This window comes from Callithrix jacchus, chromosome 19, assembly GCF_049354715.1.
Source record: "Callithrix jacchus isolate 240 chromosome 19, calJac240_pri, whole genome shotgun sequence".
In the NCBI taxonomy this organism is placed as follows: Eukaryota; Metazoa; Chordata; class Mammalia; order Primates; family Cebidae; genus Callithrix; species Callithrix jacchus.
The window spans coordinates 21,032,383-21,056,003 of NC_133520.1; the positions used below are offsets into that span (position 1 = coordinate 21,032,383).

General features: G+C 39.7%; 2 protein-coding genes across 3 annotated transcripts in view; both read left to right on the forward strand.

Annotated features, from left to right (window-relative positions):
• Positions 1 to 6,132, forward strand: part of ABCB10 (ATP binding cassette subfamily B member 10) — a 40,271-nt gene extending 34,139 nt beyond the window's left edge. The window contains exons 11-13 of one of the 2 annotated variants that reach the window (XR_013529765.1): positions 1,147 to 1,339; positions 3,816 to 3,850; positions 4,290 to 6,132. Coding sequence is in view for 1 of the 2 variants with exons in the window: in XM_008985290.5 (XP_008983538.2) it covers positions 1,147 to 1,190; positions 3,816 to 3,850; positions 4,290 to 4,521 (311 nt within the window). In the remaining variant the exon portion in view is untranslated. The remainder of the gene's footprint in view (positions 1 to 1,146; positions 1,340 to 3,815; positions 3,851 to 4,289) is intronic. The other variant, XM_008985290.5, reaches the window with a different exon arrangement.
• An 8,131-nt stretch (positions 6,133 to 14,263) lies between these two features.
• Positions 14,264 to 23,621, forward strand: part of NUP133 (nucleoporin 133) — a 76,935-nt gene continuing 67,577 nt past the window's right edge. The window contains exons 1-4 of the mRNA XM_002760571.7: positions 14,264 to 14,523; positions 16,800 to 16,918; positions 20,845 to 20,948; positions 22,747 to 22,854. Coding sequence (XP_002760617.4) covers positions 14,342 to 14,523; positions 16,800 to 16,918; positions 20,845 to 20,948; positions 22,747 to 22,854 — 513 coding nt within the window. The 5' untranslated portion in view covers positions 14,264 to 14,341. The remainder of the gene's footprint in view (positions 14,524 to 16,799; positions 16,919 to 20,844; positions 20,949 to 22,746; positions 22,855 to 23,621) is intronic.

Here is a 23,621-nt window from a genome sequence, read left to right on the forward strand (position 1 = left end):
ATCTCAGGCCTTTGGGAGACCAAGGCAGGAGGATCTCTTAACTCTAGGAGTGTGACACCAGCCTGGGCAACACAGCAAGACTATCTCTACAAAAAGTTTTAAAAATTAGCCAGATGTGGTGGTGTGGGCCTGTGGTCCCAGCTCCTCAGGAGGCTGAGGTGGGAGGATCACTTGAGCCCAGGAGGTTGAAGCTGCAATGAGCTGTGTTCATGCCACTGCACTCCATTTGGGTGAGAGAGCAAGACCTTGTTTGAAATTATTTAAAATAAAAACATTAAATGAGATAATACATGCAATGCAAATAGAAGATGCCTGGTATTGGATGGGCACTGTGGCTCCCACCTATAATCCCAGCACTTTGGGAGGCTGAGGTAGGTGGATTGCTTGAGCTCAGGAGCTTGAGAGCAACCTGGGAAACATAGCAAAAACCCACCTCTACCAAAAATTAGCCAAGTGTGTGGTGCACACCTACAGTCCCAGCTACTTGGGAGACTGAGGTCAAAGGATCACTTGAGCCCAGGAGATTGAGGCTGCAATGAGCCATGATCGTGGCACTGCACTCCAGCATGGGTGACAGAGCGAGACTGTCTCAAAAATAAAAAGAAAGAGGCCAAGCATGGTGGTTCATGCCTGTAATCCCAGCACTTTGGGAGGCTGAGGCAGGTGGATTACGAGGTCAGGAGTTCGAGACCAGACTGACCAATATGGAGAAACCCTGTCTCTACTAAAAAATAAAAGTACAAAATTAGCCAGGCATGGTGCCAGGTGCCTGGAATCCAGCTACTCAGGAGGCTGAGGCAGGAGAATCACTTGAACTCTGGAGGTGGAGATGGCAGTGAGCTGAGATCGTGCCACTGCACTCTAGCCTGGGCGACAGAGTGAGACTCCATCTCCAAACAAACAAACAAAAAATAGAAAGAAAGAAAATCAAATACCTGGTATATAGGAAGTCCTCAATAAATGTTAGCTATAATAATTATTAATTTGGGATTGATAGACAATATATTTTAAAATAGGTTTCTGGTCTATCTCAGCTATGACTGACTGGAAGAAGTTTGCCTTCAAATTGCCATGTGACTTATCATAAAAGCCTATTACTAAGCATTTTTGTTAAGGCTTTCTTTTTTTAAATATTGTCTTTGTCAGGTGGGCAGAAACAGCGGATTGCAATTGCCCGTGCTCTGCTTAAGGTAAGCCTGAAGCTACTTGGCTGTTTTTTAAATTGGGGATTATTTTTATTATGAACTTTGTAATTTGTAATTTACTATTTGTCTTCTTCCTTATCTTGTTTTTTGTTTATTTTTATCTTGAATCGGGAGGGTGACAGTTCTGGTGAAAGGTAAGTTAGTGCATATTGTCCAAATTTAACAAGTATTTATTAGGTATCATGAGCCCAGTACTGTGCTAAGGATGTTGGAGGTAGAATAATTTAACACATGGCCCCTCCGTCAAGAAGCATACAGTCTAGCCAGTGAAACAGTGATTATTAATGCAAAATATAAAACAGACAGCACAAGTATGCATATTCGTACAATCTGTAATTAGCTGCTAAAGTGAAACGTACAGACTTGAAGTACTTAGACAAGACTCCTAAAAGGAGAGGGAAGAGCCATTTTAGCTGAAAGGCAGGTGTTCTATTTTTAAGGAAGTGATAGTCTTCCCTTTGTTATAAAACTATTTTCCTCAGGTGTATAGGTGAATTTACTGAAGCATAATTGACATACATAAAATTCACTAAGTGTACTTTCCAGTGACGTTTAGTAAATTTGCAGAGTTGGTTGCACACAAAGTCCAGTTTCAGAACATTTCTATCACCCTAAAAAGATCTCTCGTGCCCACTTGGAGTCTTTCCTTGTTTCCAGCCCCAGGATGCCATGAATCTACTTTGTCTGTTTAGATTTGCTTTTCTGGACATTTCAGATAAGTGGAGTCCAACAATATATGGTTTTTGGCATCTAGCTTCTTTCACTTAGTACAGGTGGAGTGTTTCTGAGATTTCTCCAATTTGTAGCTTGTATCAGTACTTTATTCCCTTCTACTGTTGAGTAGTATCGATGGATCCCGACTTGTTGATCTGTTCACCAGTTGATGAATGCTTAGGTCATTTCCAGTTTGGGGCTATTGTGAATGACATATGAGTGAATAGTAGCTACCTTTTTCTGAGGATGTATGTTTTCATTTTCAAAGCTAGAATTTAATGTTTTACCTACATCATATTCGTTTTTTTTTTTTTTTTTTTTTGTCTTATGTGTTAGTTTCAATTTAATTTAATTTAATTTTGAGACAGAATCTCACTCTATCTCCCAGGCTGGAGTGCAGTGGTACAATCCCAGCTCACTGCAACCTCCACCTCCCAGGTTGCAAGAGATTCTTGTGCCACGGCCTCCCAAGTAGCTGGAATCACAGCTGCGTGCCACCACGCCCAGATGATTTCTATATTTGTAGTAGAGGTGGGGTTTCACCATGTTGGCCAAGCTGGTCTCCAACTCCCAACCTCAAGTGATCCACCTGCCTTGGCTTCCCAAAGTTATTTATTATTTCTAAATTAACTATAAACAGGACCTTTAAAGTTATTAACTATTTCTTTTTAATTTTATTAATTTTTAAATTTATGACAGGGTCTCATTCTGTCACCCAGGCTGGAGTGCAGCAGTGTGATCATGGCTCACTGTAGCCTTGACCTCCTGGGCCTCAGTGATTTTCCTGCCTCAGCCTCCTGGGTAGCTAAGACTATAGGGGCATACCATACCAAACCCAGCTAATTAAAAAAAATTTTTTTTTGGTAGAGATGGGGTCTTGCTATTTTGCCCAGGCTAGTCTTGAACTTCTAGGCTCAAGTAGTCTTCACCCCTCAGCCTACCAGACTGCTGGTATTACAGGTGTGAGGCACCACATCCAGCCTTATTCATTGTATGTATGTATGTATGTATGTATGTATATATTTATTTTCTGAGATGGAGTCTTGCTCTGTTGCCCACACTGGAGTGCAGTGGTATAATCTCAGCTCACTGCAACCTCCACTTCCCAGGTTCAAGCTATTCTCCTGCCTTAGCATTTGAGTAGCTGCGATTACAGACATGCGCCACTGTGCTCAGCTCATTTTTTTTGTATAGTAGAGATGGGGTTTTGCCATGTTGGCTAGGCTGGTCTTGAACTCCTGACCTCAGGTGATTCACCTGCCTTGGCCTCCCAAAGTGCTGGGATTACAGGTGTGAGCCACCATCTGCCCACCTTACTCATTTTAGATTTCCACCTCCCTAACCAGCAGGATAAAATTGCTCTGTTGATCATTTAAAATAATCTCTAATCTTTCATTTATGTACTAGTGATTACTCTGTTGATTGTTTAAAATAGTCTCTAATTCTTTCATTTATGTACTTATACCAGACACTTAGTAATTTATGGGGTTTTTTGTAACAACTTTGAGATATAATTCACACACTACATAATTTGTCCATTTAAATACAATTCATTGGTTTTTAGTGTATTCAGTGTTGTGCATCTATCACCACAATTTTAGAACATTTTCATCACTCCCACCAGGGACCCTCTAATCTTTAGCATCCATGCAGCTCCCCTTCCTTATTTCCTACTTGAACCCAGCCCCAGCTATCCACTAATCTTCTTTCTGCATTTCTACATTTCACATAAGTGAATTCATAGTGTGTGATCCTTTGTGTCTGGCTTCTTTTACTTAGCATAAGTTTCCAAGTTTCATCCACATTGTGGCATGTGTCAGAATTTTACTCCTTTTTATTGCTCAGAGTTTGTGTTTTTCCAATAAAATTATTTTATCTTTTTTTTTCCTTCTTCAGAATCCCAAAATTCTTCTCCTAGATGAAGCAACCAGGTGAGGATATCTTAATAATTTATGTGATTATATGTAGGAAACCAAATTCTTTCTTCACCAAAACGTTTTAATTCTGTACCTCAAAGTGGATATAACTGAAAATGCTTCCCCCCCTTTACTTTAAATTGATGGAGGCTGAATAAATAATGAGAGTTGAAAAGCAGTGGGCAGACTGAGTCATAATTGAGGGTTCTAGGTCCACTTCAGACATGGTTGCTATCAATCCTAATCATTCTGTAAGCTGCAACTGTACAGAATGCCTTTCTCCTTATATCACAGTATAGTTTTATGGAGATCAAGGAGTCCCAAACAGCTGAAATTTTGATCTTAGTAAAAATTCATTGCTCAGGAAGGGCCGCTGTGTATCAGGAAGTACATGAGCCTGGAGTACGGCTGGCACTGACATCTTTGCTTTCTTATGTGTGTGCTCCTGTGTCAGTGCGCTGGATGCTGAAAATGAGTTCCTTGTTCAAGAAGCTCTAGATCGACTGATGGATGGAAGAACGGTGTTAATTATTGCCCATCGTCTCTCCACCATTAAGAATGCTAATGTGGTTGCTGTTCTTGACCAAGGAAAAATTACTGAATATGGAAAACATGAAGAACTGCTTTCAAAACCAAATGGGATATACAGAAAACTAATGAACAAACAAAGTTTTATGTCAGCATAAAGAAGCAATTACTGGTAAACAATATGAAAGACTTTAATACAAAATAGTGACGCAGAAAAAAAGAGACTATATGAAATATGTAAACTATGTAACAAGTTATTTGAAAAATACCTATTTTTTCCAAAGTATGTAAAATATTATTTTGAAATGTACCTGTTCTCAAGATCTTTTTATTCAGAGTTTTAATAATTGCAACTTTTTAAATGTCTATAGCACTGAAGTTATTTTCAGGTTTTGTATTTTCTTTTATCGTGAAATATTTTAATGAATATAGCATGGCACCTCATTTTCTTTTCCTTGCTGTTAAAGATTGAAGTTATTGTCAAATGACAACTTTTAAAAGGGAATTACAAATAAAAAGCCTGATTATTTTAGGCCAGTTTACCAATCACTGTGTAATTCTTCTGGTAGTATTCCACCTGCTTTAAGTCTAATTTTACTAGGTAAAGTAATGGAAAATGAAAATTTAACCCTTTATTTTATTCTGATAATCTCATGAAGCAAACCTGGTTAACTAGTTAAAGTCAGCTGGAAAGAAGGGAACATTTATGTTGCCCATCTCCTGTGTCTTCAAATGTGTGAGAGTTGAGGAATATGTGTTCCTATGGGAACTATGTTTCAGTATGTGCAGTTTTCAACATTTTGGCACATGAAAGCCTGACATGTTTTTAAAAGGGCAGAAACTGCATTTTTTACACAGGAAAACCTGTTTTTTTAATTCAATGTTTATATGAGTACTTTTGGGAAGCAAGGCATTAACTGTTGGGTATTAAGAATGAATGAATTTTGCATTTAAGTTGTTTGAAGGCATGTATTTTGAAAAATATCTGTTACAAATTTATAATTCCAAGACAAATTGAATCTTCATTTTTTTATAATACTTTTAGAATTTCATTAATAAGGCTAAAATCTGAGGACTATAACTACCATTTAGCCTTAAGACATTTAAGTTTGGAAGTTCTTACTATTCAACAGAATAACAAAAAACCTTCAGAATGTATCACTCTCCTGAAAAGAAGACATTAATAAGCCCTTTTATTTATGGTTATAGTTTTATTAAGTCTCAAAATTCCTAAAGCAATGCTGACAACCATTGAATTTGCTATAATTTGTATCAGTGCTGTTAATTTGCTGTTGCCTTTAGAAAAAGTGCTTTTTCTCCACTGATGAGGCTAGACTCCAATAAGTAATTATGTCAGTGTAAATAAAACGGAAGTATTTCCATGAACTAAGCATTTATTAGTTCCCTGATTAGACTGGAAGACGAAACCACTATTTCATGAAAAACATGGAATATTATATTTCATTCTTCATAATTTATTAATGAATAAAATTGATATGAATGAATGAATGTAGTGTTCTTTGAATTAGTAAACAGTATATCTGTGACAATCATTTTAACAAGTTCTACTTGTGTTCTTTATAAAGTGTGATTTTCAGAAAGCAAACAAAACATAATTACAAGGTTGAATCTGAGAAAAATAATCCTTGTACCATAGAAGTATTTACAAAATTGCATTTCATTGTTATGTTTTATTTTCTGATACATGATATTCAATTATATCTTTAGGTAATATTTTAATCATAGATTAAAATTTATAGTGAACTTTATCTGTGTCTGTCACTTTTTTTTAATGACCTAAGAACCAAAGCAGCAGTCTGTCACTTCTTATAAAACTACATTGTTGCTTACTAGAATTTGGCTGTGGAGATTCAGGAATCCAGAAAAGACTTAACATAGCCGGGCGCAGTGGTTCACACCTGTAATCCCAGCACTTTGGGAGGCTGAGGTGGGTGGATCACGAGGTCAAGAGATCGAGACCATCCTGGTCAACAAGGTGAAACCCCAGCTAAAAATACAAAAATTAGCTGGGCATGGTGGTGGGTGCCTGTAGTCCCAACTACTCGGGAGGCTGAGGCAGGAGAATTGCTTGAACCCAGGAGGCGGAGGTTGTGGTAAGCCGAGATCATGCCATTGCAGTCCAGCCTGGGTAACAACAGCGAAACTCCGTCTGAGATTAAAAAAAAAAAAAAGAAAAGACTAACATTACACAAATAGAAAAACATGTTGTAATTAAAAGTCCCATTCATTCCTCCTGATCAAAGTTTGTTAATGTCATCACTTGTTTCCTACTTACAAACATTCTGTTTAGTTGTTTCAGTGCAGTAAATAAGTATCTCCTACCCCCACCAGGGACAAGGAACTGTGCTGTGGAGTTGATGATAGATGACTAAGGCACAGTTTCTGCCCTCAAAGGACTCTAGTTTTGAAGGAGCTGTAAGGCAGGGAAAAATTAATAACAAGAATGCAAAAGAAAAAAAACTTTTGCTGGATACAAAATTCTAAAAAAAAAAAAAAAGCAGCTAAACATCATACAGAGGTGTATGTTCTGGTATCACTGTTTTGTTTCCAGAGTGTTTGCATGTTACATTTGATACTTCTACAAGCCTGTAATTTAGACAAATATTTATCTTCCCCATCTCACAGAGGAGGAACTAAGCACAGGCAAGTTGTGAATTAATTCAGCATTAATGACATACACAATTTCAGGCAGGAAATCATGAAACAAGATATTAGCAAGATAGGCAGTGCCCAGCTCAAAGCCATGCTGAAAATCTTACCTTTTGTCCTATGTGCATGGAGAGCCTTTGAAGGGAAATGTATCTTCATGTAAACAATTTAGAAAATAAGCAAAAAAGAAAATTTAAATGACCTGAAATCCTACATGTGAAGATAAAATTTCACATTGTTGAGCTCAGCATTTTGTTATACACCCTCTCAGGCTTGTCTCTATGTGCAAGGTCTCCCCTGACCCTGAGCCTGACAGGTTCCCAAAGAATGATCACAAGTGGGCCGGGCGCGGTGGCTCACGCCTATAATCCCAGCACTTTGAGAGGCCGAGGCAGGTGGATCACGAGGTCAAGAGATCAAGACCATCCTGGTCAACAGGGTGAAATCCTGTCTCTACTAAAAATACAAAACTTAGCTGGGCATGGTGGTGCACGCCTGTAGTCCCAGCTACTCAGGAGGCTGAGGCAGGAGAATTACTTGAACCCAGAAGGCGGAGGTTGCGGTGAGCCAAGATCGTGCCATTGCACTCCAGTCTGGGTAACAACAGCAAAAAAAAAAAAAAAAAAAAAAAAATGATCACAAGTTAAACCACTGTAAGTGAAACCCTTGTAAGTGCACTCTTATAAAAGTATGGCTCCATTTTGGGAATCCACTTTTTTCTGGGGGGGGATGGAGTCTCATGTCACCCAGGCTGGAGTGCAGTGGCATGATCCTGACCACTGCAACCTCTGCCTCCCGGGTTCAAGTGATTCTTTTGCCTCAGCTTCCTATCTGGGACTACAGATGTGCACCACCATGCCCGGCTACTTTTTGAATTTTTAGTTGAGAAGGTTTCACCGTGTTGGCCAGGCTGGTCTCGAACTCCTGAGCTCAAGCAATCCTTCCACCTCAGCCTCCCAAAGTGCTGGGATTACAGGAGTAAGCCACCGCACCTGACCTGGTTTTTATTTTTTATAAGCTTTGGCAGTTTTATAAAATAAGATGAATTCCTGGCCAGGGTCGTGGCTCATGCCTGTAATCCAAGCTACTCGGGAGGCTGAGGCAGTAGAATCACTTGAACCTCGGAAGCAGAGGGTGCAGTGAACCAACATCACACCACTGCACTCCAGTCTGGGTGACAGAGAGAGACTCCATCTCAAAGTAAATAAGTGAAAACCAGTATAAATGTTACAAAACATATATAGATGAAAAAATTACGTGAAAACTACATTGTAAATGTTCCTTTGGAGTGTATTCTGAGGCATCATGGAGTTTTCCTGGTAATCTCTGTCCACTGAATTCATTCAGTAAACACTGAGCATCTTCGATTGTGCTAAGTCCTGTGCTAGATGCAGGCTCTGCTTCCCTCACAAAGCTAGTGCAAGGGTCGGTAAACAGCTGTTTTTGTATAGCCTGTAGGCTACAGATAGTTTTTACAGTTTTAAATTGTTGGGAAAATCCAGAGAATATCTCATGACACATTAAAAATACAAGAAATTCAAATTTCAGTGTCCATAAACAGCCTGCTTGTTCCTGTAGGAATTGTCTATGGCTGCTTTCACCTTACAGCCACAAGGGGGAGGAGTTGTGACAGAGACTATATGGCCTAGAAGCTGAGATAACCTGACAGAAACTTTGCTAATGCCAAAGACAGTGAAAAACTTCTGCACTACTTGAAGGACTTCTAAACTACACTGAGATTTAGAGCCATCTCAAAAAGTTTCATTGACAGATAAGGATTAGATGAGTGCTCTGAAAATGACTGGGTGTGGGTGATTTCCATGAGTTCTTCATAGTTCCTGTGCCTCTCCATTCTAACACATTAATTACCATGCTTGGGAATAGGAGTGTAATCATTCCAGCACATCTGCAAATCATTCTGGCTGCTTTCCTATTGTTGATTGCAGTTGTTAGTCCCACATAAATCAATGTTTGATCTTAACTGCAAAGGTGATACTTTGGGAAGGATGTACAGGGGGGAGGCACATCTCCAAGTGGAACCACAAGGTGGCTGGGCACCTCACACATATGGGAACAACAGTTCCTACGGGAACAAGCAGGCTGTTTGTGGACACTGAAATTTGAATTTCTTGTATTTTTAATGTGTCATGAGATATTCTTCTCTGGATTTTTTCAACAAATTAAAACTAAAACTTATCTGTAGCCTGCAGGCTATACAAAACAGCTGTTTGCCAACCCTTGCACTAGCTTTGTGAGGGAGGCAGAACATGCACCTAGCACAGGACCTAGCACAATCGAAGATGCTCAGGAAGTGTTTATCAAATGAATTTAATGGACACTCTACCTTGGGGAGGTCTTCTTTTATTTATGTTAATAAAATTTAAGTGTGCTTATACTTCATGTAGGGGAAAAGAAATATCTTTTCTTCCCATCTTAGGTTCATGGCTAATCCCCCTATAACAGAAAGAAGATTTACAAGAGAAAAGCATGTAAATTTATTTAAAAGTTTAAGGTGACATAGAAGTCTTTGAAAGAAATGGAAGACCCGCTGGGCGCGGTGGCTCAAGCCTGTAATAACAGCACTTTGGGAGGCCCCGGAGGGTGGATCACGAGGTCAAGAGATGGAGACCATCATGGTCAACATGGTGAAACCCCGTCTCTACTAAAAATACAAAAAATTAGCTGGGTGTGGTGGCACGTGCCTGTAATCCCAGCTACTCAGGAGGCTGAGGCAGGAGAATTGCCTGAACCCAGGAGGCGGAGGTTGTGGTGAGCCAAGATCGCGCCATTGCACTCCAGCCTGGGTAACAAGAGCAAAACTCCATCTCAAAAAAAAAAAAAAAAGAAAGAAAGAAAGAAAAAAGAAAGAAAGAAATGAAGACCCAAAGAAACAGGGAAACTTGTGCATTTTTATGCCTAGGTTTGATGAATGCAGAACTTGCAGAAAGGTGACTGGACAAAGGTCTGATCTAATGGTAAAAACTGGGAGAACTTGGTAAGCCTGTTTGTTCAGACTCTTCTCTGTGGCCCTGTGTCTTCAGAGATAAGGATGTTTCTTTCCTCCAGGTATGGGAAAGGCATCTCTCAATGAGGGTCTTATGACCTGCTTCAGGGGAGAAGGGTGCAAGAAGGTCAGAGAGTGATCTTCCTGCTTCTACTGTGTTCTCAAGTGCCCAGGTGCCACATTTTGGGGTGGCAGTCCCGAACCCTGTCACTGCACATACGATTTTTTATTCTATATATTTAAGGTGTACATGATATTGATATGTATATGCACAGTAAACTAATTATAGTCAAGCAAATTATTCTATCCATCACCTTCTATGGTTACTAAAATTTTGGGGTTTTTTTTTTTGAGGAAAGTCTCTAAAATCTCCTGTTAGCAAATTTTCAGGATATAATACAATGTAAACTGTAATCCTTATGCTGTACATTGGATCTCTAGATTTATGCATCTTACATAATTGCAAATTTGACTTAATTCTCTGCACGTACTATTTTTAACCAAACTGATTTTCAGAAATTTGCATGATGAAGATTTTCCTACATTTTTAGGTGCTCGTTATTCACATCCACATGTATTCTTTTAAATACTGCTTTCCATGATGCTTTTTGTTCTTGTTTTCTTTTTAAGACTCAGGACCTCTGCATTTTTTTTCAGTTTTCCAAATGTGGATGCACTATAAATCTATAGTTGGCCATTTATGTTACTTTCTACTTCCTTCACTATTGTAAATAATACTGTCTTTGTTATTTGATTTTTTTAAATATAAATTTCTAAGATGAAATTGCCAGGTAATTATAAGGCTTTTTGATAGAAACTGTCCTCTTAAAAGATTGTACTCATTTATAATCCACCAGATGGATATGTAAGCAGTGCTTGTTTCTCCACAAACTTTTCAACATGAACTGTTACCATTTTTAAAAACATCTCTGGGAGGGTTGGGGGAGGAAGATCATCATGAAAAATAGTTAATGCATGTGGGACTTAATACCTAGGTGATGGGTTGATAGGTGCCACAAACCACCATGGCACATATTTTATTTTTGTGACAGTCTTACTCTGTCACTCAAGCTGGAGTACAGTGGCACAATCTCAGCTCACTGCAACCTCCTCCTCCCAAGTTCAAGTGATTCTTCTGCCTTGAAGTCCCCTTGAGTAGCGGGGACTACAGGTGTGCACCACCATGCCCAGCTAATGTTTGTATTTTTAGTAAAGACAGGGTTTCGCCATGTTGGCCAGGCTGGTCTCAAACTGCTGACCTCAGGTGATCTGCCTGCCTCAGCCTCCCAAAGTGCTGGGATTACAGGTATGAGCCACTGCTCCCAGCCCCAACAGTCCTTTATTAAATTCTTTTAACTAGCTAGCTTGAGGGTGCCATCCGTTTTCTCTAGGGTCTTATTTGACAGTGCCTACAAGGCCATTCATGGTCTCTCCTTATTTCTCCAATGTCCTCTGCTTTTAGTCTTTGAGGTTGATTTGTTTGCCTAAAGTCCCTGGCTCTAATCCCAGCTACTCAAGAGGCTAAGTCTTGAGGATCACTCAAGGCGAGGAGTTTGAGACTAGCCTGGGAAATACAGCAAGAGCCCATTTATTTATTGTATTTTTTTAGAATTTAAAATTAAATTTCTTGGGGAGACAGGGTCTCACTATGTTGTCTAGGGGCTGGTCTTGAACTACTGGCCTCAAGCCATCCTCCTGCACTTTAGTCTTGCCAGGTGCTGGGATTACAGGTGTGAGCCAGTGCTTGGCTGTGAGACCCCATTTCTAAAAATAAAAATAAAAAAATAGGCAGGCGTGGTGGTACATGCCCATGGTCCCAACTCAGAGGATGAGACAGAGGATCACTGAAGCCCAGAAGGTTGAGGCTGTGGTGAGATTTGATCATGCCACTGCACTCCAGCCTGGGCAAAAGAGTGAGACCCAATCTCTAGAAAAATAATAAAGTAAAATAAAAATAAATAAAGTCCCTAGAACACATCAAGCCTTTGCTGCTTCAGGACCTTTGCCCAAGGATCCTCTGCCTGAAACATTCTTCCTCCTATTCTCTTATGCTTCACGTCTCAGGTTAAATGTCCATTTCTCCCAGAGGCCTTTATAGACCTCCATCCAAAATTAGGTAACTCCAGTGATTTTCTCTCATACATCTTGCTCTTTTCCTTCATAGTACACATCTCAGCTTGTAGCTGTATACTTATTTGTGTTCATTTGTTTGGTGTCTGTCTTTCTCATTGGTCTGCCATCTCCATGAGGGTAGGACCCATTGAGCTTTGTTTAGTTATAAGCCTTAGCAGTTATCACATAGCCTGGCACATAGTGGGCACTCACTAAATCCATAACAAATGGATGAGTTCTAGCGCTGTTGCCTCACTATCCTTTAATAGTCATACATTTGGACTCCAGGGAAGTTCTGGCTCAAAGATGCTGGCAAGTCATTTTAGTTCCTGCAAACAGCAACTTTTATAACAGGATGGTGGGGAAACCACTAACCAGTCCAACAAAGCACAAGAATAAAACTGATCCCACCCATCCTCTCAGATACAACTATTAACACTAGAGAGTTCATAGTTAATAACTGCCTATTTCACACCCCTCCTTGTAAGAATGAAACAGGAGGAAATGTCCTGGGCTCTCAGAGCTGTAAGACTCAACAAGCTGCCAAGTTGGGTTAGACACCCATGTGGAAGAAGTGGTAAAGCAGCTTGCCTATATAACCTTGGCAAGATGACTGCTCAGATGCCACTGACGTGCATAGACAGAAGAGTGGCTTCCCAGAGTAATGCCAACAGCTGACACCCACACTGTGGTCTCCCACATGTGGATACATCACTGTTTACTTAACCATTCCCTTATTTCAACACATGTTGAATGAAAGTTCACTATGTGTCTTACTGTGTGCCACAAAGGTAACAAAGTCACTGCCCCTGCTGTCAAGACATTTAAAAGGAGGTGCTTGAGACACAGTTATGAAAACAAACTATTATGCAAGATAAAAATAGTCTACACATAGGAGCAGAGAGAACAAAGGTACCTAATCCTGTGGAAGTTTCACTGAGAAGGCAGCACGGAACTGACTTGATGCATACGGTAGGCTCTTGATGCATAAGGTCCAGAAAGATCTAGACCAACAAGGCAGGGAGTGCACTGCAGGTGAAAGGAACACGTACACAGGCATTGGAGCGGGATTTGGGTTAAGATCTTGGAAAGTGGAGTGCAAGTGGGAAGTGGTGGAAGTACAATACGGACAAAACAACCTGAGTTATATCACATAGGACCTTGTAAAGGAGCTTAGCAAATAACCTACTGGCAACGGTCAGCCACTGAAGCATTTACAGGCCCAAGTGCAGCATTAGGTTTGCCTTAATGCATTGTGTTGGCAGTGAGAAGATAGGGTGGAGTAAGACCAGAAAGAGGTAAGGAACCCTCTCCCCATCTCCCCACTTCCTCCCACTGGCAGAAAAGAGGCTATGCAGTGGTTGAGGAAAAGCTAAGTACCAGAACCAGGGCAGAGGGAGCGCAAACGTGTGCTCTAGTACAGATACGCAGGAGCTACAACGTTACCAGGATCTTAGAGTGGAGGTAAGTGTGAGGGATGACTGCAGATAGGGCTTGGACAACTGGCCAGTTTTACCAAGCTGGAACAGAGGTGGTGAGAGGAGAAGGGTCCAAAAGGAAAAAAATGAATGCGCTTTTCATGAGTGGATTGTGAGGAGTCCGCAGGACATCCAGGTGAAAGTTCCCCTAGGGAGCTGACTGATAGGGGTCTGGGGGCTTTGAGCTGAATCCAGGTTAGAGACAAGGATTTGTGGCGTCATTAGCGTGGATGAGACTGCGCAGAGTTGAATGGGAAAATGGCAAACCAAAGAACGAATGTAACAGTGCGATACGTGTCAGCTTTACGGTTTTTCTCCCTCCTCAGCTTGGACTGCGGTACATCTTTCACTTCACAAGAGGCTCAGGAACTACCAGTGTGCAAAGACGCTGCGTTCAAGCTGCTGGAGGGCCAGTTCCACCTAAGCGCAGTCAAGAAGGACGCCTGGCTTTCCGGCTTCACGTCCCTGGAACCTCGGCACTCCCACGGTTCTGATCTGGGGCCACCTTCCCGACCTCCCCCGCGGGCTCAACGCCGTATTTAAGGTCAAGACCGCGCTCCCGCTGGTGCTCCGACTACACCCCGCAGGAGACGCTGCATTCGACGTCATCATCGCGCGCCATCCCGCCCCTTAACCGTTCAAGCTCCGCGCGCAGGCCGAACTGCGACCCGGCTGCCGCATCCCGCGCTGTTCTCGTTACTGCTTGCTCTGAGCATGTTTCCAGCCGCCCCCTCTCCGCGGACCCCGGGTCCCGGGTCCCGAAGGGGCCCACTGGTCGGACTCGGGCCCAGCTCCACGCCCCGGACGGCAAGCAGGAAGGGTCTGCCCTTGGGGTCTGCAGTCAGTTCCCCAGTGCTCTTCTCGCCGGTCGGCCGGCGTAGCTCTCTGAGCTCGCGGTAAGTGATCACCGTGGTTGGGTCTAGCGACCAACAGGCTCACGGGCCTCAGTAAGCCGGACGGGTTGGTGTCTTCAGAAGCCTTCGGAACTGGGGCCGGCGGAAGAGAATGCCAGATTATTGGAAAATAGACCTTTTCCACTCTTGGAGGTCATATCCACTTCACTTTATCATTGAGTCCCCACTTTGCATTTTTCATGGATACCTTTGTGCAGAAGTGAAGTACAAACTGGATTCGAATCAGTGGTTACCCACTTCCCACCTATGACCTCTGTGATCTGGTGTAAATCACTCGTGATTTTCTTCATCTGTGGAATGGCGATAATATGTCTCACCAGAGGAGTTAGTATGACTTGCCACGATGCAGATGTAAGGTGATGGTGATAATGAGGATCTCCAGTCCTGAAAGATCATTGTTTAATGCTTAATATACTAACTGACATTAGTATCTGATGATTGATAACTAAAGGTTTCCTAGCTACAGAATTTAACTTTCTAGGTAAAGTATAGGGAAAAGGCTTTACGTAAGTGACATAAGAGTACTGTGATAGTTTTGTTACTAAAACTGCTGGTTGGAGCACACCGGTAAAATCATCACACACACACACCATGTTCATAAGTAACCTAAAACTTTAGAAGATAATGTGTTTCTGCATAGTTTTCTTTGAATTCATCTATAAAAAATGAATTTTCCCCTGCAGGGAAGCACAAAGTATTGTGTCTTGAAATTATGGTTAAAATTTATCTGTAAAATTTTGCAGTACTTTAAAGAAGTGGTTTTGAAAGAATACACTGTATCTTTGACTTGTTTTGGCATATTTCGAAAAGTACTTTTCAAAGTGCTGATCTTGGCAGTGTTTTCTTCTCCTTTTGAGAAAAGTTGGAGAATAAAAGTGTTTACTGTGTGTGGTGTTGTTTTAAAATCTCTTCTTTCTGGTGATCATTTGAAGAAAAACCTTTGTTATCTGTGAGGAAACAAAGCCCTCAGCCATTCTCTATGTACAGCTCCTCATTTAATTCTCATGATGAAAGGTATAATAACTTTTATTCTGGTGATTGACAATATTATTCTAAATGTTAAGAAGAGAGTGAGGAGGAAGTAACGTTTTTATTGTGATATCCGCTGTTGAAGGCCATGTAACAGCTGATGCTCGTAACCTGTTTGATTTCTTGCTTGGTTGTTCAGGTCTGAGAGGTGTTTTTTTGTTTTAAGAGACAGAGTCTTGCTCTCTGTTACCCAGGCTACAGGCTGGTGCCACAATACCTGGCTAATTTAAAAAAATTTTTGTGGCCAGGCATGGTGGCTCACACCTTTAATCCCAGCACTTTGGGAGGCCGAGGTGGGCAGATCAGTTGTCAGCAGTTCAGCCTGACCAACATGAAGAAACCCCATCTCTACTAAAAATACAAAACTTGCTGGGCGTGGTCTTGCATGCCTGTAATCCCCGCTACTTGGGAGGCTGAGGGAGGAGAATTGCTTGAACCCAGGAGGCAGAGGTTGCAGTAAGCCAAGATTGCTCCATTGCACTCCAGCCTGGGCAACAAGAGCAAAACTCCATCTCAAAAAAATAATTTTTGTAGAGACAAGGTCTTGCCATGTTGCCCAGCCTGGTCTTGAACTCCTGGTCTCAAGCAGTCTTCCTGCTACAGCCTCCCAGAGTGCTGGAATTATAGGCAAGAGCCACTGCCCTGGCCAGATATGATAGATTCTTAAAAATAAATAAATGAATAACCCTAAAGCAAAATGAGAGCTTGAATCTCATCTGAGCCAATATTTGTAAAATATATTTGACCAGTACTGTTGCATCATGTGATAAAAGTTTTATATATATATATATATATTTTGTTGTTGTTGTTGTTGTTTGTTTGTTTGTTTGTTTGTTTTTTAACCATAATATATGGTAAAAGCTGATGTTCTATATTCTGGCTTTCCAAAATGTCGATTTGAGATCTGCAAAATGACCTGCTGTTTGAAAAAAACACTGGTCTAGTTCAGCCTTTATTATTTCACAGCTGAGGAGGCAGAATTATAAGGAGTTTAAGTGAATAGAGGCCTGCATTTCATTACTAGAGCATATGGGATTGAAGCCAGGTTTTCCTGAATCCTATCTTGTGGTTTTTTTTTTCACATGAAAAATATTAGGTTTAATTACATGATAAATACAAGCCAGTGTTAATTTCTTTTGAAGAACTCCTTATTGTGAAAATATATACATAAAAAATTAGAATAATGGAAAATTTTAAGTTATAAGTAAGGTACTATAAACTTTCTTTAGAGGAACACCAACACGAATGTTTCCACACCACTCCGTAACTGAGTTTGTGAACTATGATGTGAAAACCTTTGGATCTTCTCTTCCCGTTAAAGTCATGGAAGCCCTAACATTGGCCGAAGGTACGTGTCATCTTTCCATTTACCTGTATTAGCAATTAAAAATGGAGCCTAGATGTGGCATGGAGTTAAATTTGTGTTTTCTCTAGTACACCTTTACCTAAATGGAGAGAGATGGGTAGCCTGTCTAGTTTTTTTTGTTTTGTTTTGTTTTGTTTTTGAGACAGTCTCACTATGTCATTCAGGCCAGAGTGCAGTGGCACGATCTCAGCTCACTGCAACCTCTGCCCCCTGGGTTCAAGGGAGTTTCCTGCTTCAGCCTCCCAAGTAGCTGGGACTACAGGAATGAGCTACCATGCCCGGCTAATTTTTTGTATTTTTAGTAGGGATGGTTTCACCATGTTGGCCAGGCTGGTCTTGAACTCCTGACCTCAGGTGATCTGTCCCCCTTGGCCTCCCAAAATGCTGGGATTACCGGCATGAGCCACCATGCCCAGCCAACTGTCTAGTTTTTTACTGTCATTGAGGTATATAATAAATTTGAGAAGGAGAATGAGTTCATTTGAACACAAATTCTTTAATTTTTAGGTTTTAGGTACTGTACAGTAGTCCCCCATTATCTTTGGGGGATATCTTCCAAGACCCCCAGTGGATGCCTGAAACCTTGGATAGTACCCTGTATATACTATGTCTTTTAAATATGTACACACCTATGATAAAGTTTAGTTTATAAATTAGGCATAGTAAGAGATGAACAACATAACTAATAATAAAATAGAACAATTATAACAATATACCAGCAGCACTACTATTATACTTTGGGGTCATTAAGTAAAAATACAAACATTACATTACTGGGATAGTTGATCTAATAACTGAGATAGCTTCTAAGTAACAAACAGCTCGATAGTCTCGGTGTCCAATCTTTTGGCTTCCCTGGGCCACTTCAGAAGAAGAATTGTCTTGAGCCACATGTAAAATACACTTACACTAGCAATAGCTGATGAGCTTTAAAAAAAAAAAAAAAGGTCTGTGCGTTAATCTCATAATGTTTTAAGAAAGTTTACAAATTTGTGTTGGGCCGCATGTGTCCCTGGGCCGTGGGTTGAACAAGCTTGGTGTGTATACAGTGTGGATATGCTGCACAAAGGGTTGATTCCAACCTGTTGACAGGACAGTATGAGATTTTATGACGTGACTCAGAATAGCATGCAATTTGTAACTTAGGAATTGTTCATTTGAATTTGCCACTTAACGATTTTCTGACCGTGATTGACCACAGGTATTTGAAACTGCAGATAAAAGGGGGAAAGATTGTATATGCAAAATTCAGTTCCATTTGAAGAGTTATCAGGTTTATGAAGTTTAGTGTTAAAAAAAAAATTGGCACCTCACATTATTGGGTTTAATAATAGAGTGCATAGGATCCTACTTCCATCTTTGGATCCTGTGTAGCATCCCAGAAGCTGTGTGCACAAATTTGTGATGTTACCATTGTGGTGGGTACCTTCAGAAGTCTGTTGGCAGAGGGTGAGTGTGGAATTTTGAAAGATAAAATCAACACAAGTTTAGAAAGGCAGCTTTATACTGGAAGAGCAAAGTTCAAAGCAGCCTTAGTATCTGCTGAAGTCATTTTTATTAAGAAGTGAATTCTAGGCTGGACACAGTGGTTCACCCTGTAATCCCAGCACTTTGGGAGGCCGAGGCAGTTGGATCACAAGGTCAGGAGTTTGAGACCAAACTGACCAACATGGGGAAATCCTGTCTGTACTAAAAATATAAAAATTAGTTGGGCATGATGGTGCTCGCCTGTAATCCCGGCTACTTGGGAGGCTGAGTGAGGCAGGAGTATTGCTTGAACTCAGGAGGTGGAGGTTGCAGTGAGCCGAAGTCGTGCCACTGCACTCCAGCCTGGGCGACAGAGCAAGACTCCATCTCAAAAAAAAACAAAAATTCTACATCTTTGTGATTTTTCTGGAACAGTGTTTTTCAAATTGTAGGTGTGAATTTAGCAGTTCGTGACCAGCATTAAAAAAAAAGAAGAAATAGAATAGAATGCATCTCATATAATGTTTAGTAAATTTTGTTTGTTTTACTTAAATTGTATATCGCAATATCATGATGTAAAATGTATTATACTGTGAATATATTTACTGTATATATTACTGTGAATAACAGTAGGAAAAAAACAAGCTTAAAGTACTCTGTCTTAGAAGAAGGAATATATCTCACCCACTGGAACTTGCACATCTTGCCTGTAAGTCCTTGGGGGCTTTAGGGATAGTCGTTTTCAGACAACTCAACTGCTAACCTCTATATACATCGTTCTGTTTTAAATAAATAAATAGATAGATAGATAAATATACATGTTACATGTATATATGTGTGTATATATATTTTTTCTCTCTAATATTTCAGTTTAAATTAGATTTAAGCCTTTTAACGTACTCCTGGTATTTTAACAGACTAGATTAAATAACACAGCCCCAAACTAGAAATTTAGAGAGTCCCTAAAAGTCAGCATGTGTAAAACAAAGAGGTGTGTCAACTTGAAGAACTCTTCCTCACTTAGAAACCTGCCAACTACTGTTAGGTCAGTCCTTCAGGCCACGCCAGGTGAGGATCTGGAGTTGTTGTGCTTTCAAGAAAAAGAAAATTACTGAGCAGATATTTCACTTGAGCAAAAAGCCATCACTTAGCCTGGGCTTGGTTTGGTATTTTTGCTTGTACAGTATCTATGTCTTTTACTTTGCCCTTCTACCCTTCTTTAAGTAAAGAGCAAAGCTCAAATTAATAAAATTTCCAGGGCTGTTAACACATTTGTGGAGGTTTACCACCAATACTTAAGACATAGGCTAATTTAATTTTGTCACTTAATAGAGAATGTAACTCTTTGTCTCCATATAACAAAATAATTTATCATTCCTTTAAGGCACTCTTATTTGAAAATTATGTGCTTTTGAAGGAAGGTTATTTTCCTTGAAATGTTTTATATAGTTAATGAGTTTATTATTTGTGTTACTTTATCGCCAAAATTATAAATGTTGCTAAATATTTCCTTTTTGTTGTTTCTGAATATTTTTTGATATGGAGTCTTGCTCTCTTGCCCAGGTGGGAGTGATGTGATCATGGTTTACTGCAGCTTCAGTCTCCTGGGCTCAAGTGCTCCTCCTGCCTCAGTTACCCTAGTAGCTGGGGAGTGCACTGCCAAATCTGGCTATTTTTAAAATTTATTTTTATTTTTTAGAGATGGGGGTCTCATGGTGTTGCCTAGACTGGCCTCAAGTAATCCTCCCACCTTGTCCTCCCGAAGTATTGGGATTTATAAGCATGAGCCACCATGCCTGGCCTAAATATGTTTTACAGGAAATAAGCTATTCGATCTGTTTGTAAAAAAATTAAGGAATAATAAATGTCTCAAATATACTTTTTGCCTTTGGATTTTTGTTTGTTTGTTTGTTTTTGTTTTTTACCTTTGAATACACTTCTTTTTTTTTTTTTTTTTGAGATGGAGTTTCGCTCTTGTTAACCAGGCTGGAGTGCAATGGCACAATCTCAGCTCACCGCAACCTCCACCTCCTGGGTTCAAGCAATTCTCCTGCCTCAGCCTCCTGAGTAGCTAGGACTACAGGCGCGCACCACCATGCCCAGCTAATTTTTTGTATTTTTAGTAGAGACAGGGTTTCACCTTGTTGACCAGGATGGTCTTGATCTCTTGACCTCATGATCCACCCGCCTCGGCCTCCCAAATTGCTGGGATTATAGGCGTGAGCCACTGCGCCCGCCCCTTTGTATATATTTCTAAAGGTGATTATCAGAGTTAAATAGATCTCTTGTTTTGAGGGTTGATAATTTTGGAATATTCAAAAGTATTTGTTATGAATTAGTCCTTTCTGAGTGTGATAATTACTTTTTTGGATAGTGTGTGTGGTAATAAAAATTTATATTTATACTATAAGATTAATCACTTACCTCATTTTTTCCTTTAGTCGATGATCAGATGACTGTTTACATAGATGAAGGTGGATGGGTTTGTCTGGTGTGCAAAGAGAAGCTCATTGTTTGGAAGATTGCTCTGTCGCCTATTACTAAGGTAATGGCTCTTTAGAGAGCTGTAAGGAGATAGAGGAGAGGAATACCAATTGACTTTTAATTTTTACCCTAATTTTTACAGTTGATAGAGGATAGTAAATATGAAACGACTTAGGTATTAAGGGTTTGCATTTTCATAGTGATGTGATATAATGAGCATGTGTACACATTTGTGTATTGGGAAAAAAGTTTCACTGTATTAATAATTTTAAAATAAGATTTGTGTTTGCTTTTAATAAAATTAGAGTCATTAAAATTTTCAGTGACTATAATGCTAATTAGTCTGCCTAATGAAGTATCAGACTAAATGCTACCCACATAAGCAAATGAACTTTGAGTTTGCATATTTCTGAGACAATAGAACTATGTTTTGTTGAATCTACTGAATGATGCTTAATAAAATTTAAAAAAAAATGACACCAATTGCTAGTTAAGCTTGTCCACTTCCAACAGTGGGTTATCATTTGCACGTCTAGTAACTTATCCTCAGCAACCTTTCTTCTGTTTGTTACAGCGTAGATATACTACTCTCTTCCACCACTCATTACTCACTTGGCCATGTTCCCTTTTAACTCAGGGCACCTGCTTACCTAAACTCTTCACTTGGGCTGAACTTTGGGTTACTGCTGCCTATAAAATGGTATTTGTTACTATTTGACCCAGCAATCCCATTACTGGGTATACTCAAAGGATTATAAATCATTCTGTTACAAAGACACATGCACACATATGTTTATTGTGGCACTGTGTACAATAGCAAAGACTTGGAACCAACCTGAATGTCTATCAATGATAGACTGGATAAAGAAAATGTGGCACATATACATCATGAAATACTATGCAGCCATAAAAAGGATGAGATCATGTCCTTTGCAGGGACATGGATAAAGCTGGAAACCACCATTCTCAGCAAACTGACACAAGAAAAGAAAACAAAACACCACATGTTCTCACTTATAAGTGGGTGTTGAACAATGAGAACACATCACATTGGGGGAACATCACACACTGGGACCTATCGAGGGGTGGGGGGATAGGGGAGGATAGCAAGGGGTGGGGGGATAAGGGAGGGATAGCATTAGTAGAAATACCTAATGTAGATGACGGGGTGACGGATGCAGCAAACCACCATGGCACACATATTCCTTTTTTTTTCCGCCGCCACCACCGCTTCCAGCACATGTATACCTATGTAATAAACCTATGTAATAAACGTGCACATTCTGCACAGGTACCCCAGAACTTAAAGTATAATAATCATAATAATAACAGAAAAGAAAACCAGGAAAAAAGAAAATGGTATTTGTGGTTAGGAGTAATAGGTCAGGGAAAAGTCATGGGGGACATTCAGAGTTAGCTGAGGGATCCTGATATTTGGCTGAGAGTCTAGCAAGTATTTCCTCGGTAACTTGGTATAATTACTCTTTGGTCATGCTAATTTTAAATGTCAGATAAACAAATCAAGAGTAGCTTGGGAAAGTTCCATAGAAAAACCTAAACACTTCTCTTAACTTTAGCCTTCTGTTAACTGGACTTTTCTAGACTGGAAAGAAATTACGATAGTTGTTCTTCAGAGTTTGGTCTAGATTTAAGTTTTCATGATTCAATATCTCTTAAGATACTTTGTTTTAAAATTACTGAAAGCCTGATTAAAATGAGATGTAAGAAGAAAGAATATTTGTAGAATGGTGTTTCCAGCAATGAGTCAGAATCTAAAATATGCAGAGAAGGGAAATCAGATGCATCTTCAAAATAATGGATTTGATGTGAAAGATTCTCTGTTTGGGTTTGTTCTACAGTTATCTGTTTGCAAAGAACTTCAGCTGCCAACTAGTGATTTCCACCAGAGTGCCAACTTGGTGGCTTTGTCTTATTCGGCTCCCTCAGGTGAAGCACATTCTACCCAGGTAGGTGACTTAAAAGCTTATTGAAATAAACTTTTTTAAATAAGGACATTCTAAAGTTGGAGGAATCATCCTGTTTGATTTTGAGACATAAGTATAAAGCTATAGAAATCAAGACATGGTGGTATTGGCAAAGAGAGCTACACAAATAGGTCAGTGTAACAGAATAGAGAATACAGTTATAGATCCACATAAAGGCATCCATTTGATCTTTGACTAAGGTGCAAAAGCAATTCAGGGGAGAAAGGATGGTCCTTTCAATGCATAGTGTAGAAACATTTGTAATTTTAAAATTACAAATCACCAATTTGTATTGTATTGTATTGAATTTTCTGCTAGACCTTAAACTTTATTACAAGGATTAATTTGAAATGGGTCATAGATCTAAATGTAAAACAGTAAAACTTTTCCCTGATACTCTTACTCTTAAAAGAAAAAAAAAAAACAGTAAAACTTTTAGAAGAAAACATGAGAAAATTGTCATGACCTGAGATTAGACAGAGTTGGAAATTACCAAAGCCATGATCCATAAAAATAAATGTTTGATAAAATTAAAATTAAAGTAAAATAAAAATTTAAAACAATGCTTTGCCAAAGACAAGAAAAAGAAGAGACAAGCTACAGAGTGGGAAAAGATTTGTAAATCATGTAGCTAACATAGGACTTGTTTCCAGAATATTTTTAAAAATTCTAAAAACTTGTTAAGAAAATTATAATTTAAAAATAGAGGATAGGACTTGAACAGACACTTTGTGAGGATATAAGTGTAG